A 14911-nucleotide genomic window follows, 5' to 3' on the forward strand; every position below is an offset into this window, starting at 1 on the left:
AGTTGCGGAACAGACTAAGCTCAGAACAATGTGAAAAATTAGTTAATATTTACAAATATTATCACAAAAATAAAAGTGAAATTGATTTTGATTGGTAAACTGTAACAATTAGTTACAATTATTTTAAATGTATTACTCTGTAAATTATTTGAAATATATTTTGCATTCAATATTTTTATTTTGTCATCATTTGACTTCTGAGTTTAATCAAAACTATCACCAAGCATTAATTTAGCATTTTTTTTCATTAACAAGAAGTTAATCAATGGTTCATTTTTAAAATTTGTTTTACAATTTGAAATTTGCTATCAAAAAATAAATAATTAAGTATTAGTAACAATAAGTAGTAGCATAAATAGAAAATTTTTCTGAATAATGATTTCAAAATTGAAAATTTAAGATTTTTTTCCTCCTGAATTTTTAAATGTGAAAGTACTAATTGTATGTAATTATACAATTCTACATTCAAAGAATTATTAAGTAATACAAGTAATTAAAATTAGTTAATAACATTTGTGATTCCTTCAAAGTGGAAAAAAATGGTTATTGAGAAGGGTCAAGACTCTGCATTTGACAAAAAGCATTGGTTATTATATTGACAAGAAATTTTTAATAATGAAACTGATTCAATAAATAAATAAATATTCAGGAGATAAATTACTTCAAATACACCTGATTTCATATTTTCATTTACTAGTGATTTATAGATAATTTGGATAAAATATATAATTTTTGAAATGTATATGTTTTACTAACTCAGAAATTATCTTTAACAAAAACCCACTTTTCACAAAAACCCGGGTGGGTTTTTGTTGGTGGACCCGCCCAGAAAAACCCGGGCGGGTTTTTCTGGGCTGGGTCCACTTTGCCAACCCTGCTACAGACTGCTGCTTGTAAAATTGAAATCATTAATTAAAAAAATTATAGCAAAAAAAAACATGCAGCAGTTTGACAAATTAACTATGTATTTAAAGTAAAACGCGTAATATCTCTTCAAACCTCGACACAGTGCTTTGAACTGCTTATTTCGCTTGCTGTCAGCTTATTTTCCTGTTGCCAAGAAAAAATCTAGTCAAGTATCCTACCGTAGGTAATTTTTTTGTTTTGACGTGTATGTTTATGACGGGACTCCTGATAGTGTACTCAATAATAAGTTTATTTGTTACCAGGAGTGTGCACAGGAGAGGGAAGGGACACCCGCGCCCGATAGGGGCCCAATATTTTCAAAACTAGGCTTGGAATATAGAAGTAAACAATATGAAGGGGGGGGAGGGGCGGAAAACTCATTTTGTGATGGGACCCAAAATCTCTGTGGACGGCCTTGTGTGTTACATATTTTTGATAATGCATTGATACTCTTATCCTTCTTTTGTAATTTAGGTCTCTGACAATAACTGCAAATAATTGGAGTTGTTGAAAGATGGTCAGGTTGTACCTACGATTATTACATTTGATCTCCAAGTATGAGTGCCAAAGATACTGATGATGGCAGCAAAGGAAACTAATAATTCCGCATTTGTGAAAGCAAATAATGTTAGAAATTGTGTAGCACAAATCTGCAATAAATGAGTTTGTACTTGTAATAAATATTTTGTTTTGTTGAAAACAATGTTAACGATGCACAATTGATAAGTTTATATAATTTTGATAAATTTAAAATTAATGGTAGTTATTGTTTAATGAAACATTGCATGGCTCATTACAGGAACTTTTTTTTTTGGAGGAAGGGGGAGGAGTGTAATTTCTGTGAAGACTGATTAAAAAAAAAATTGAATTTTGACATCTTGAATTCAAATTATGTTTTTCGCAATCACATATTTTTTATGTGTGTGCAGGCATGTGTGTGTGGGTATTTGTCTGTGTGCAGGCATGAGTGTGTGGGTATGCGTGTAAGTGTGTGTTGTGTAGGCGTGCGCGTGTGTGTGTAGGATATGGACGCAACCTGGAGACGGTTTTTGCTGGAGGAGCAGCATCGTGAGGCCATTCAACGGTGGTGCTGGCAGAGGGAGGCGGTGGGAAGATAAAATCACAGCACGCCAAAAACAGTCAAGTGAGAACAAAAAGCAATCGTGATTGCTCAAAAAAAAAAAAAAAAGTTGTAATGCTATTTACAAAAAAGCAGGAAATATTTCAAGGTTAAAATATTTTTTTATATTGTTTTGCCGTACTTGGTTATTGATTGCATCTTTCTTTCAATTATACTGCTACTCGTAAATTGCATTTTTTGTCATTTTCTTAACCAAACGTTCTCTCTTTTTTTTTTTAAAGTAATGTTTCTTATAAAAAAAATAAATCAGTAAAAAGAAATTTAACAACATTAAATATCTACAGAATACTGAACACTTAACTGTAATTTGTTTCGTAAAAATATTAAATCCAATGATAAAATGAAGTTCTAATTATTTAAAAGGTTACTTTTATACAGAAAACATACATATCATAAGTGTAAAAATAAATCAATAATTTGCAATTAATAACTATTCATTAAATTTCAATATTTCAACTATGCTGTTGCTTTTAATGGATGTAATACACCACTGAACAATCAAAATATGATTGAAAAGATTTTTTGTTTCAAAGTTTATGTACAGGGTATCTGTAATATTCAGAGTTTTCAAGTCCATGATTTTCCGTTGACAAATTGTGCTTTGTGAAAATAAAATTGCATGTGAGCTGCGGTTACCCCCCCCCCCTTTCAATATACTTCTAAAAATTCAACTTAAAGCAAAATGTATTGAGCTAAGCTATTATTATAACTAAAAACCAATAAAAGCAACAATTGTTTGTGATGCAAGTTACATGGAAAAAGTAAGATCAATATATTTTTTTGCGATTTACAATGAACCATGAAAATTTAAAATTACAATACATTTTAACTTCATGAAATTAAAAAAATATTTTTTATTCTAAGAAGAAAAAGAACCACACAAATAAATGGTTATGGTTATAAAGTTTCGGTAGCTTTTTAGAAAAAAAAATGTGTGTGTGTCTTTTTTCAGATTTGTATTTATCACTAAAAGATAATTTGCAGATATCCGGAAAAAATAAACACACGAAACGAGAATGACATGACAAACGTAAACAAGAACAACAGCTGCAGGTAACTTCATTCCCTCATTCAATTTTGTGATTGGCTGCCTCAAACTTCCGGCCATATGACGAAACGTCGAGCGAGGAAAACATTCGATTGCAACCCTACGCGTTTCGATCGAACGTCAAAAAGCAAGTTGAAGTGCAAAATTCGAACGATTCCGAAAACGTTCGAATTCGAAGGAGAATTTCGACCGTTCCTGATTCGATCGAACGCGTTTCAGTTGAATTCCCCGCTTATACAATTAACAGTTAATGCTTCTGATTTAGCATGCTTCCATTTTTAAAGTTCGTACAACCTTCGACCCCCCCCCCCCTTAACAAAATCCTAGCTACGTGCCTGCTTCATGTAATTCAAAAATGCAGTTTTAGACTAACTTCGATGATGTTAGAAGATGAAGAGAGAAGATCTAGTGGCCTTATCTCCAGAAATTGTTTTTAATTTCAATCTTAAAACGCTATTGCCGTCCATCTTTAATGACGTTAGGGGAAAAAATGCGATTCGAAACTTTCTTCCAGAACGTTTTCGAAATCGAAGTTCCAGAATAGTCTTTTTGATTGAAGATTCGAAGGTCTCTCTTTTTTTTTTTTTTTTTGAGCAATCACGATTGCTCAAAAAAGACTGTTTTTGATGTCCTATCATTTTATTTTCCCACCGCTACCCTCCGCACCATCACCGTGGACCGGCTGGCTCCTCACGATGCTGCTCCTATAGCGAAAGCCGTCTCCAGGTTGCATCCATGTCCTACACACACGCGCATACATACACAACTACACACACACACGCGCACATACACACACACTATGATTTATCATTTATCTCATAAATAAAAAAAAACATATATAAATGCTTTTCGTTTCAAAATAGCCAAAAAATCGCTTTTTTTTTTCTTTTTTTTCATTTTATTAATGAATGGCATTCACAATAACAAAATACAGACCGACAAAATTAAAAATTGCGAAATGCCTCAGTGAAAAGCTGAAATTAGCAAAAGGAACGCATTCAACCACCGATGGGGAGCCCTCGGGAAACATCGTTATCAGACTTTAAAGAAAGGTGGAGCTCGCAAGTGGCTCGTGTTGGGAAAAAGGGGGGAAAAGCTTAAGTGATTTATGGTAGTACAGTAGAGAACCAATTATCCGGGAAGTTCGGGACCGTCGCTATCCCGGATATCTGAATTTCCCGGTTTTCTGAATCGCTAAAAACCTCTGTTGGCCGATTGTTTATAAAACTTAAATCACTATAATAAATAGTAATACATATTAAAATAAGAAGAAAACAGTTCAGAAATGCTTATAAATACTATCGAAATATTAAAAACTACTAGTGAAAGAATAATTTAAACACAAAAAAACTTCAAGTTATTCATAAGACCTGAGACCCTCACATTCAATCTGAAAAAGAAAAAAAAACACCACTTTTCGATGTTTTAAAACGAAAAAAAAAATGAAGGGAAGGGCTAGAAACAAGTTTTTAAACGGAAATGTGCGATTTTCCTGCTATTCTGCATGAAAAAAATTTGTTTTCATGAACGCGTTTTGTTTTTAAATATTTTATAAAGATTTTGTGTTTGTGATTACGGCGGTTATTGATAACTATTGCTTTTTGCAATATCAATAGGAGTTAGATTTATGAGTTCTTGCAGTATTATTACAGTCATGCGTTTAACGATTTCTAGATTCCACCATTAACTATCCGGAAAATTCGCGAATCTGATTTTCGGCGCTTCCCGCAATTTCGCTACATCACTGACGCTCTAAACGGCTTTAAATTTAAAGTCCATTCAATAAAATATTGCATTAGAATTCGACAATATTCATTTCTTCATTTCTTTAGTTTTCAGTTAGAATAAAACACGAAAATTTCCGACTTAAGAGTGTACTTCTTAATTCAAGAAAATATTTCGGAACTTTTGCCCCGCGTAAAGGTCAATCCTTTGAAGTAAACATTTTCCCCAGTTTTGCGTAAGTAATATGGTATTTTTTAAGAAACAGTTCATATTCTTTTAGGTATTTCAAAAAAAAAAAAAAAAAAAAAAAAAACCTTAGTTTTTCAAAAATTGCCGAAAATGCGTATTTTTACAAAATGACGGGAAAATCTGCAAACAGTTGCCGGTTTTCTGGTTTCCCAGTTTTTTGGTTCCCGGATAAAAGGTTCTGCACTGTAATTTAGGAAAAGAGCAAGAGAACGCTATTTTTCAGATTTCTTACTTCAGCGACACCTGCATGAGAAAATTGAAACTAAATATCTGCAGATTGAACAAGTTTTATAAAACATCCACACTTTAAAATATAAAAATTGATGAAAATGAAATCAAAAAATTATCATTAAGACCCTCAAAGTCTTATGAATCATCGATAACTGTTTTTTTCCCCAATATTATTACGGGATTTGCAGTAGGATGCAAAGTTGCTCAATTTTTAGTGCGTGTATGGTTGCTATTCTGAAACCGTCGCCAAGCGAGATTTTCATTTAAAATTAATTTAAATTATAAAAACGCAAACTTTTTCTACAATATTGTCTCAATCCATTCTAGACTGAAAATCACGTCGTATGCAACAAAGATCGGGAGGCTATTTGCTGTTGATTTTGATTACGGGAGTAGATTGATTTTCCCTTGGCGCCAATCTCTTGGGACAACAGCCTTAAGAAATGCTTGAAACGACGAGGGAGGGTTAGGGGGGTGTCACCCACTGATTTTGGAGTAACTCACACTTCGGCCTCATTTTTACTTCCTTTTACAAAAAAAAGGAAATATTGTATTCGCGAAAAAAATTTCACTAAAAAATCAGCCTTAATTTCCATTTTGCTCACCCCTAAATAAATGTTGAGTTTTTTTTTTTTTTTTTTTTTGAACCCGACACACGCGGATAAGTGCCTAAGAACGTATAGAACACGAAACATCCATTTTGACAATCCCCGAGTTAATTACAACGAATTTTCTCGTGACGTCCGTATGTATGTATGTGCGTATGTATGTCGCATAACCCAAGAACGGTATGTCCTAGAAAGTTGAAATGTGGTACGTAGACTCCTGGTGGGGTCTAGTTGTGCACCTCCCCTTTTGGTTGCAATCGGGTGTTTTTAGAGGGGGCTTTTGCCCCTTTTTTGGGGAGGGAATCATTGTTAATTTCGATGCAAACTCAAGTGGTGTTATAATTTGGCGGACACTTGACGATAATTTGCCAGTCTTTTGGTCGCCAAGTTTTGTTACCAACTTGGCGACAAATTTGGCGATTTAAAAAATATATTTATTATTTTTTTTAATCTGGTTTCAATTTGGCCACTGTTAGTGATATTTAGAGAGTTAACTATTGAATCACATTAAAATTGCCAATAATGGGGAAATAACATTAAGTTGGGGTGAAAAGAAGTCATGTGATGCACACTTTAGCTCGTTTTAGTACAGAACCGCTACCACCATCGCCTCGGAAGAGTTTCTGAATCTACTTCAGCACTTCTGAAGAAAAAATTCAAGTCCCTTTGATTTCCGAATTATGTCACTATTCAAAACGTCTTTAATCAATTTCTTACATTAATGCTCTAATGTCTTCCTAAACAATAGATAAAGTTTGAAAATCTCTAACTTTATGAATGGTATTAGTTTTAAAAAACTCAGAAATACAACTAGAGTTTAATTTTAGAAATTGAGGGAGTGGGAGGAGGGGCACGCAAGTGTTCTCGGAAATTAAAAAAATAGTCATAAAAAATAGAGTTCAAAATAATCATAAACATTGAGCAAAAAAACCCTTTCAAAACTTGCATCCGAGTTTGTTTTGACGTGCAGTGGCGGATATAAAATATAGCAAATGTTGCAATTACGCGAAAGGCCTCATAACCGCAGGGACACCGTAGGAGTTACAAAAATGCTTCTGATAAATGTTTTACAACTTCTATGATAGAGAAATTGGGCCCCAAAATGTATTTCAACGGGTCTCAAACTTGTAACTCCGCCGAAACGATACAGAAAAGACTGCATTACTGTGATTCATATTACAAATATCGAAAAATTAAAAATTACCGTCGGTTCAACAGGAATCTAATAAAATGACACAAAAACCGGTTTCGCCATCTCATATTTGTTTCCATGGTCTCTAAATCGGTAATATATCACCAAATGATCGTCAGTCTGAGACGCTATATTAGTTTTGCATTGAAATAAGTAATTAATAGCCACAAAAAATGAGTAAACAGGCATTTCAGAACACGCGATCGAAAACAAAAAGGGAAGTGCACAACTGGAACGTACGCACACCCCACATGCAAAAATTTATCCTTCTACAGCTTACCATTTTTGAGTTATAACTTATGAGAGATACATACGTACATCCAGCTGTAAGAAACAAAACAATAATTAACTTGTTTGGTACCTAAGAATGCAGTATTAAAAACTCTTTCAGGGGGTGACTGATAGGGGTGTCATACAGAAATTTAAGTAAACAATTTTGTATGAAAACTATAACTTCCTTTACTTTGTATTTACTTGATATTAACAAATCCTAAAAATTCATAACAAGTCTAAAGCGACTCAAATTTTTTCATTTGATTTTTTTTCTTGTACATTTGTAACCATGGTAATCTACTTTTCAACAAAAATAACTCTTTTTTGAGTTTTACCGCATTTTTTGGGATTTAACATTAGCCCAATGTATTTCGATGGAAACATAAACATTCATAGATTTTTTCTAAAATGTCTGATTACTTATTTCAGGCATAAGTGATGAAACTTTTAGTACAATCTAATGCTTTTTTTTTACAATACTCCAAACCAAAGCGGGTATATATTAATTGTCGAGATAGAGAGGTGGTCAAGTTACAGAGTTTTTTTTTTTTTTTATTTATAAGATAGGACTAATTCCGTTCCTGACAAAAACGGTCAACTTTACAGGTTTTACTGTATATTTGTGTGATTAGTTTGGTCAATATTCGACAATAATGATCGTAAAACAGTTTTTAAGTTACCAGATCCAGTTTAGCCTTGTCACGATAAAGCCTTTTCCTTGCATGTGTTAAACATTACCAAAAAAAAAAAACACATTATCATGTCAGTTTCATTGTTGAAACACACGCGGGATACTCGATCATTAGCTATTATTAGGCTCTTTAAATAGGGTCCAAACTGTTTTTAATTCTCATTTTCAAATAAAAATATTCTCATGTAAATCATTACATAGTGCAGTATAGAAACCCCCAAGGTTCCGACCAAATCTTAAGACACAATAATTCTAATTCTATTAAAATCAGTTCATGACATTTTTATTATAGTTCACCTGATTTATTTTTTGTGAAAAATTAGGAACTAATTCAGTTATCAAACACCATGCATTGGTATTTTTGTTCGGCTATTATTTTGAGTGACTGTAACTTCGTTCAATTTATTGTTTATTTTGCGTAATCAACACCTTCATTAATTCGGACAACCGGACTAATGAGGTTCTACTGAGGGTTAGACTAAGATATTAGAAGTTCCAAGGCCAAACATTGTTTCGGAGCTCCCTTGTAGTCAAATTTTAGCCATTTAGGGGGTCCCTGAAGAAGCGGGAACCTTGATCACGGCTAAGTTGTCCTATTCAGGAATCAGGCCCTGTTTCTACAGTATATTTTAATCAAATATTTTATATTTTTTAGAAATAGTTCCAAACTTCGTTAATATAGAGTAGTTATATACTTTATTCGATTAATTGTTTCATCGAGGTTGAATAACATATGCAGAGATAGACAAAAACTAGATTCTTAGGAGCCAAGCACAAATTGCAGGCACTAGACAATTTACTTCAAGGCGTTCATAGTCAAATTCAGTGTAATGTGGCTCCTGAAAAATTCTTGTTCTGAAAACTAGTCACTAAGGCATGTCCTTAGTCGGGGTCCTTGGCGCCCGGGGTTTGTCGGACCCTGAATGTGCTTGTCAGAAAAGTAAAGATCTCATTAATTGTAGGGTTTTGATTTCCTTTCAATTGTTGTTTACAAGAACGTTTGTAGTAGTTTCATGAAGTAGTTTGTAGAAGTAAAGTAGTTTGTAGAATGCTTGTAGTTTCATAAACACTTTTACCCTACAGATTCTTCGTTTTATAACTTCGTGGATCATCCTTCTATGACTGAAATCAAACAACGATCTGTTTTTATACACGTTGATGTTCCAGGACAAGAAGATCATGCTCCAGACTTGCCTAATGAGTAAGTACTCTTATTCTACAGTTTTCAAAATACCTTTTAAAAAAATTAAATATTTAAATGATTTTTATTGAACACTTGTAACTTTAATCTTTGTTTGACATTTTAATCTAAACTAATAAATTCCGCAAAACTTGAGCAATTCCACTGAAACAGACTTAGCAATTGTTGCAAAAAACACCATGAACTTTATGAAAACATGGACTCTACTTCGATAGAGTGCAGTTTAATTTTAGAGATTTCTACAGAGAATATTTTTAAACTATACTTTTTTGCGCAGTAGCGGACGTATCTTGTTACTGAGCCTAAAAATATTATTTAAATATTGTTTCTGCGAATATTCACACTTTATCTGCATTTATATAGTCCATGTTTTTCTTAAAGTTCGTGCAAAAAAAAAAAAAACACAAGGATGCTACATATTTTGAGCCTTTGTGTGGAGTTTTGTGCAATAACTGATACGTCAATTAAAATAGAATTGCTCAACTGCTATTAAACATTCAGTAACGGAAATGGTCAGTAGGGTGAATCAAAAAAACTTTTTTTCAGCTAGAGTCCAGGACACCCCCTATTTTTTTAGACTTACTAATAGCATTATGCTGTAAAAGTTTTAGCATCTTTCTCAAATTTCAAAATTGTGCTCAATGACCCCTTAATTTAATATTAGCCACAGCATAGAAAATGTCACAAATTTAGAAACATTTAATTTCCCCAGCTGTTTTTCTGTAATTTTTTTTTTTTTTTTTTGCTATGAAAATGCATATTATTCGTGTATGTTATAATATGTAGCATTGTTTTGTCAGTTCAGTGTATTTTTTAACCTCCCCCCCCCCCCAATACTTATGATGTTTGGAGGAGGGAGTTGAGCACCCTCTTTCAGTTGAAATAGAAGCTAGAATTCTTCCAGTAATTTACTATTCACAAGTCTAAAAATATCGAGGGGTGTTCTGTTATCTAGGAGAAACGTTTTTTTATACGTAATTTTGAGCCAACCTAATGGTCTGGTTTATGTAGCGTATCTATATACTGACTAACGTTCCAGGATAAAAAGCTAGCTTTCCTAATATGCCAAGTGAGTAGTGGTGGGATGTTCAGCATTAGCGTCAGAATACGCTTATGTTTATGGTTCCTAGTTCCCAACTAAACCATTAAAGTTATATCACTAATGGGTTACATCTTAATCTCCTTTTGCGGTAAAATTCTAAATCCTCTATTCAAATGAAGTAATTTTTCGTTTTTCTAGACTAACTTTAATCAAATATTTTTTCCAGTAATTTAAACTTGAGTCTTGAATCGATATCGATTGACGCCATGCTTGCTTTCATAATACGCATGAAGTCTAAGCAATAAGGAATGTAAATGTGTGTCTGTTTCCTTAGAACTGAACAAGCGTTCTTTTAAACACTTGCATGTGCGTCATAATGTTCCGAAAAATAAACAATCATACAAATTGAATGATACTTTACTATCTATTATTGGTTACGATGAGCCCATTGACATCGACCAAAAAACAAGATAATTTAAGATATTTTCAAACCACACTGTTAAAAATGTTTCGTAAAATTTACAGTAATTGTTACTGGCATCCATGTTGCCAGTAACTATTACCGTAAAAAATCAAATGTTACTGTAAAATTATATGGTTTCCTCGGTAGGCCACAGCAACCAATTGGAGGTGGAATCGCTTATTTCTCCGGTATAAATTACCGTAAAAATCAGCGATGCTGTAAGTCCGCCATTTTGCAGTAACAATTACCAGAAAATCTTCCTGAATTTTTAACAGTGCACAACCATAAGGCGTCCCTTTGCAAGAGGAAACAATTAGTAAAACCTTTTTTTGGGGGAGGGGGGCTTTTTTAAATGATGTTATAAACATCGTTTTCATAATAAATTTTTAGCACTTCAATTTTTCAAGGGCGAATCACCAACATCAAAGTTAAACTGAATAAGTTTGAATGGTTTTCCGAGCTGAGCAAAAGTAACTGAATCAATGGTTAATTTGCTAAGATTGATAACTATTCTTTGAATTTTCAATTTAAAACATCGTTCGATGATTAAATTTTTTTAACTTTGAATTTGACATGACTAATTTTACGTCCCTTTCTTCCTTGTAGCTTTGTATTTCCAACCATTCAGACACTTGGAGAAGATCTAGTCACAGTACTTGATCAACTAAAGTAAGTTTTGTAGAACGCATGCAATATGCGCTTCTGTACTGAATATGTTTTATACTTCGCAATCACACTAGATTAACTAAAGTAAATGTTGTCAAAAACTTCAATTTACAATTCTAAATTGAACGTATATTTGGAGTATTATGTAGCACTACTAGTCAACAAAGGCAGTTTGTTGGCAAACTCATATTGCATTCAAAAATGCATTGTACATTTTGAAAAATGTGTTTTTTTTTTTTTTTAGCACTATGGAATCATGTTAAACATCACAATATATATCTTACAAATTACGTTTTGATTATTATCGGCTATACCGATCAATGAATGAACACTTAAGCGTCGATTTCATTCAAGCATTCATAACACTGTTAAAACTATCATTAGGTTCATGACAGTAAAAACGTTTTAGTTGAGGTTTCGAACTTTAAAAAAAAAAAAAAAATGGATAACTTTAAGGATTTTTCGTCAGGTTTTTTGTCAGGTTACGAGTGATCTATAATACTCATACAACCAGGTCCTAATTACCGCATCGGCTGACTAGGTCTACGTCGATGGCTCTAGGTTCATTAAGAGACCCCGAATTTAGAAACATGCACAGCCTTTTAAAATCATGTATTTTTAAGAAAGTTAAAAAGAATGATTTATTACTTGAAGAAAGAACTGTTTAGGTACTTCATTCATATTTCTATTGTTTATTTGGTTTTAGGAGTAAAACAGCTTTATTTCTAGAGAATTTCATGCAAAGTATAAAACTAGTTACTAGTCCGCCAATCCCATCATAAATAAAATATTGTAGAATGAGAAACACATGATGTCAATATAACTGTGGAAAAGTAATGTCAATACAACCGTGGGAAAGTAAAGCGCAGTAACTGCAATTTTTTTTTTTTTTTTTTTTTTTTTTTTTTTTTTTTTGCCATCTATTGCACTTTAGCTTCATAGTATAAGTTTGCTCATTTGGTTTCCCCTAAAAATAAAGCACAAAAATAGCGTTAAATTTCAACATTTTTCTATTGTTGGTACGGAATCCAAAATGAGTTGATTCAAATGTCTCAAAAACTCATTTCTGCAGATACTGCGCTTTACCTTCCCAATAAGTATGTTTCGTTGAGTTTTTAGTACAAACATTTTTCTTCTGATCGATTTATTCAGAATATTTTTATGTTCAAAATTAAATTCTTTTGCAGGGTCAAACTAGTGGTTGGATTTGGAGAAGGTGCTGGAGCAAATGTTCTTGTCCGGTTTGCCGTAAGGATAACATTTTAAACATATAATTTAATTTTTTGATTTCATGTCTGCAAATTAAAATAGTTACGAAGTCTATTTGAATCAATGGAGATGATATAGGCCTTGTTCTCTCAGAGTTGTTCATTTAGACTCATAAATAAAAATCTGTCTAATCCCTTTAAATTTAAATAAAGCAGAGAATGTTATATATGTATGTATATATATATATATATATATATATATATATATATATATATATATATATATATATGTGTGTGTGTGTGTGTGTGTGTGTGTGTGTGTGTGTGCATCTTCCCATACAAATCTACAGATTAAGTCGGATCTCGGCCAAATTTGGCAGGAAGGCACTTGGGTACCAGGGAAGGGCCGTAGGGGGGGGGGGAGGCGGTTTCAAACGCTGAAAAAGTGATACAATTCATGACCATTTTATTTCAACATCAAATACTATAAATATTATTTTCTATATTTGATCTGAAATGTGCCTGCTTTTTGTACTTATTCATACTAATTCTCCAAGATTATTAAAATATACTTACAATATATTTCATTAATAAGAATTAAGAATTAAATTAGTTAAGTAAAACATAAAATAAACTAAAATTCTGAAATGTATTATCACGAATGAAATGATAAAATTTACGTTAAATTTCGTTGTAAAGTTGTCGTTTCTTTATCTAAAGCTCGCTACTTTCCACTTATTCACTTGACAGTGATTTTTTTTATTCAGCACACACAAGAAAAAGAATAATGCAAAACATCTATCTCGAGCTTTGCAGATGACAAAAAATTGCAATAAGAAAGTTGCAAACAGAGAAATCACATGGTATTTTCAATTTCTAGCCAAGTCTTTAAATTTGGCGATTTTTCTCAAGATTGAAGCAAACTTTAAGAACATATATCTCAGAAACTAGGGCACGAGGGCACATGATTTATGGGTTAAAAAATGTCAATATACTCTTTCGAATACTACCATTTAAAACTTTTTCCATTATTACATAAGTCGTGTGGTTCCCACGTAAAGCCAAACACTGCAAAGTGCTATCAGATTTCCATTCTCATTTTTATTTCGCGACTAATCGGACTTTGAGGGGGAAAAAATAGCCCCTCGTATGTTTTATCAACATTTGCTTTTTTGATGTCAACAAGAGTAACAATTTTTAATAAAGCGGCATTTCAAATACTTTCTTTTCTAAACTCGAAAATTAATTGTTATTTTTTCTTCCATTTTTCCAGTTGGCTCATTCCTCTCGCGTCTTAGGTCTGATTTTGATTCATTGTGTTGCAACGGGTGTTGGGATGATGGAGTACTTCAAAGACAAAGTGAGTTCCAGATCTTTAGCTTGTTTTTTTGACTAAAAAAAGTGTTAAAGTGACTTTTTCTGCCTCTTTCCCATGTATTTCGATAGTGAATCACTATTATAAAAACTCTTTGATACATTCAGAGCAAAATTACATTTGTGCTGTAAAAGTTCTGATGTTAGAGGTTTTTTTTTTTTTTTTTTTTTTTTTTTGTAATATTGTGTAATTTTTGTTTCCTTTAACGATGTACACATTAAAAAATGACATTGAGGTCTTTGATAGATATTGCAAAATACGTTACCGTATTTTCCTACGTATTTTCCGCGGATTGTATGTTAAACAAGTGTAAAATTAATAAGGTGCGGATTATACACTGCCGCGGATTACTCTGTTTTTTCCCTCAACGCCAATTAGATCGGCTCGATCACTGCCTGTAGGTTGCTTATTTTACATAGCTTGAATTTTCCTCTTCAGGCCGTGTAAAATAAAAAACCATACAGTCAAGGAAGAAGCCCCCATTAGCACAAGATTGAACCGTTTACTTCTGCGTCTTGACTCTTTCTCTTTAAGTAGTTATCTTGGTACAATCACAGTTTCAAGAAGAAATCATTATTTTGTAGATTATTTTTTTAATTTAACTTTTAATATACTTTGAAAATTATTACTTCTTTACGTTTTTAATTTAGTTGCTAAAATTGTAAGTTAAGCAATTTACAATATAACATATTCGTTTTTACATCGTAATCTCCACCGATTATACGAAGATTTTTTTTATTTTTTTTCATCAAGCCAATTTTAGGACCTGTGGATTATACGCCGTCGCGGATAATACGCATGAAAATACTAATGGTTGATACATTATCCTCGGAGTTAAGGTGCTATGAGAAGTGAAGTCAAAGCATGGATAAAAGAAAAAGATGCAGTTCAA

General features: G+C 32.6%; 1 protein-coding gene across 3 annotated transcripts in view; it reads left to right on the forward strand.

Annotated features, from left to right (window-relative positions):
• Positions 1 to 14911, forward strand: part of LOC129219329 (uncharacterized protein ZK1073.1-like) — a 276015-nt gene that overhangs the window by 149031 nt on the left and 112073 nt on the right. For all 3 annotated transcript variants that reach the window (XM_054853685.1, XM_054853686.1, XM_054853687.1), the window contains 4 exons: positions 9148 to 9265; positions 11377 to 11439; positions 12624 to 12684; positions 13918 to 14004. In XM_054853685.1, the coding sequence (XP_054709660.1) occupies positions 9148 to 9265; positions 11377 to 11439; positions 12624 to 12684; positions 13918 to 14004 (329 nt within the window). The remainder of the gene's footprint in view (positions 1 to 9147; positions 9266 to 11376; positions 11440 to 12623; positions 12685 to 13917; positions 14005 to 14911) is intronic.

The sequence above is a fragment of the Uloborus diversus genome, chromosome 3, assembly GCF_026930045.1.
Source record: "Uloborus diversus isolate 005 chromosome 3, Udiv.v.3.1, whole genome shotgun sequence".
NCBI classification, from domain to species: domain Eukaryota; kingdom Metazoa; phylum Arthropoda; class Arachnida; order Araneae; family Uloboridae; genus Uloborus; species Uloborus diversus.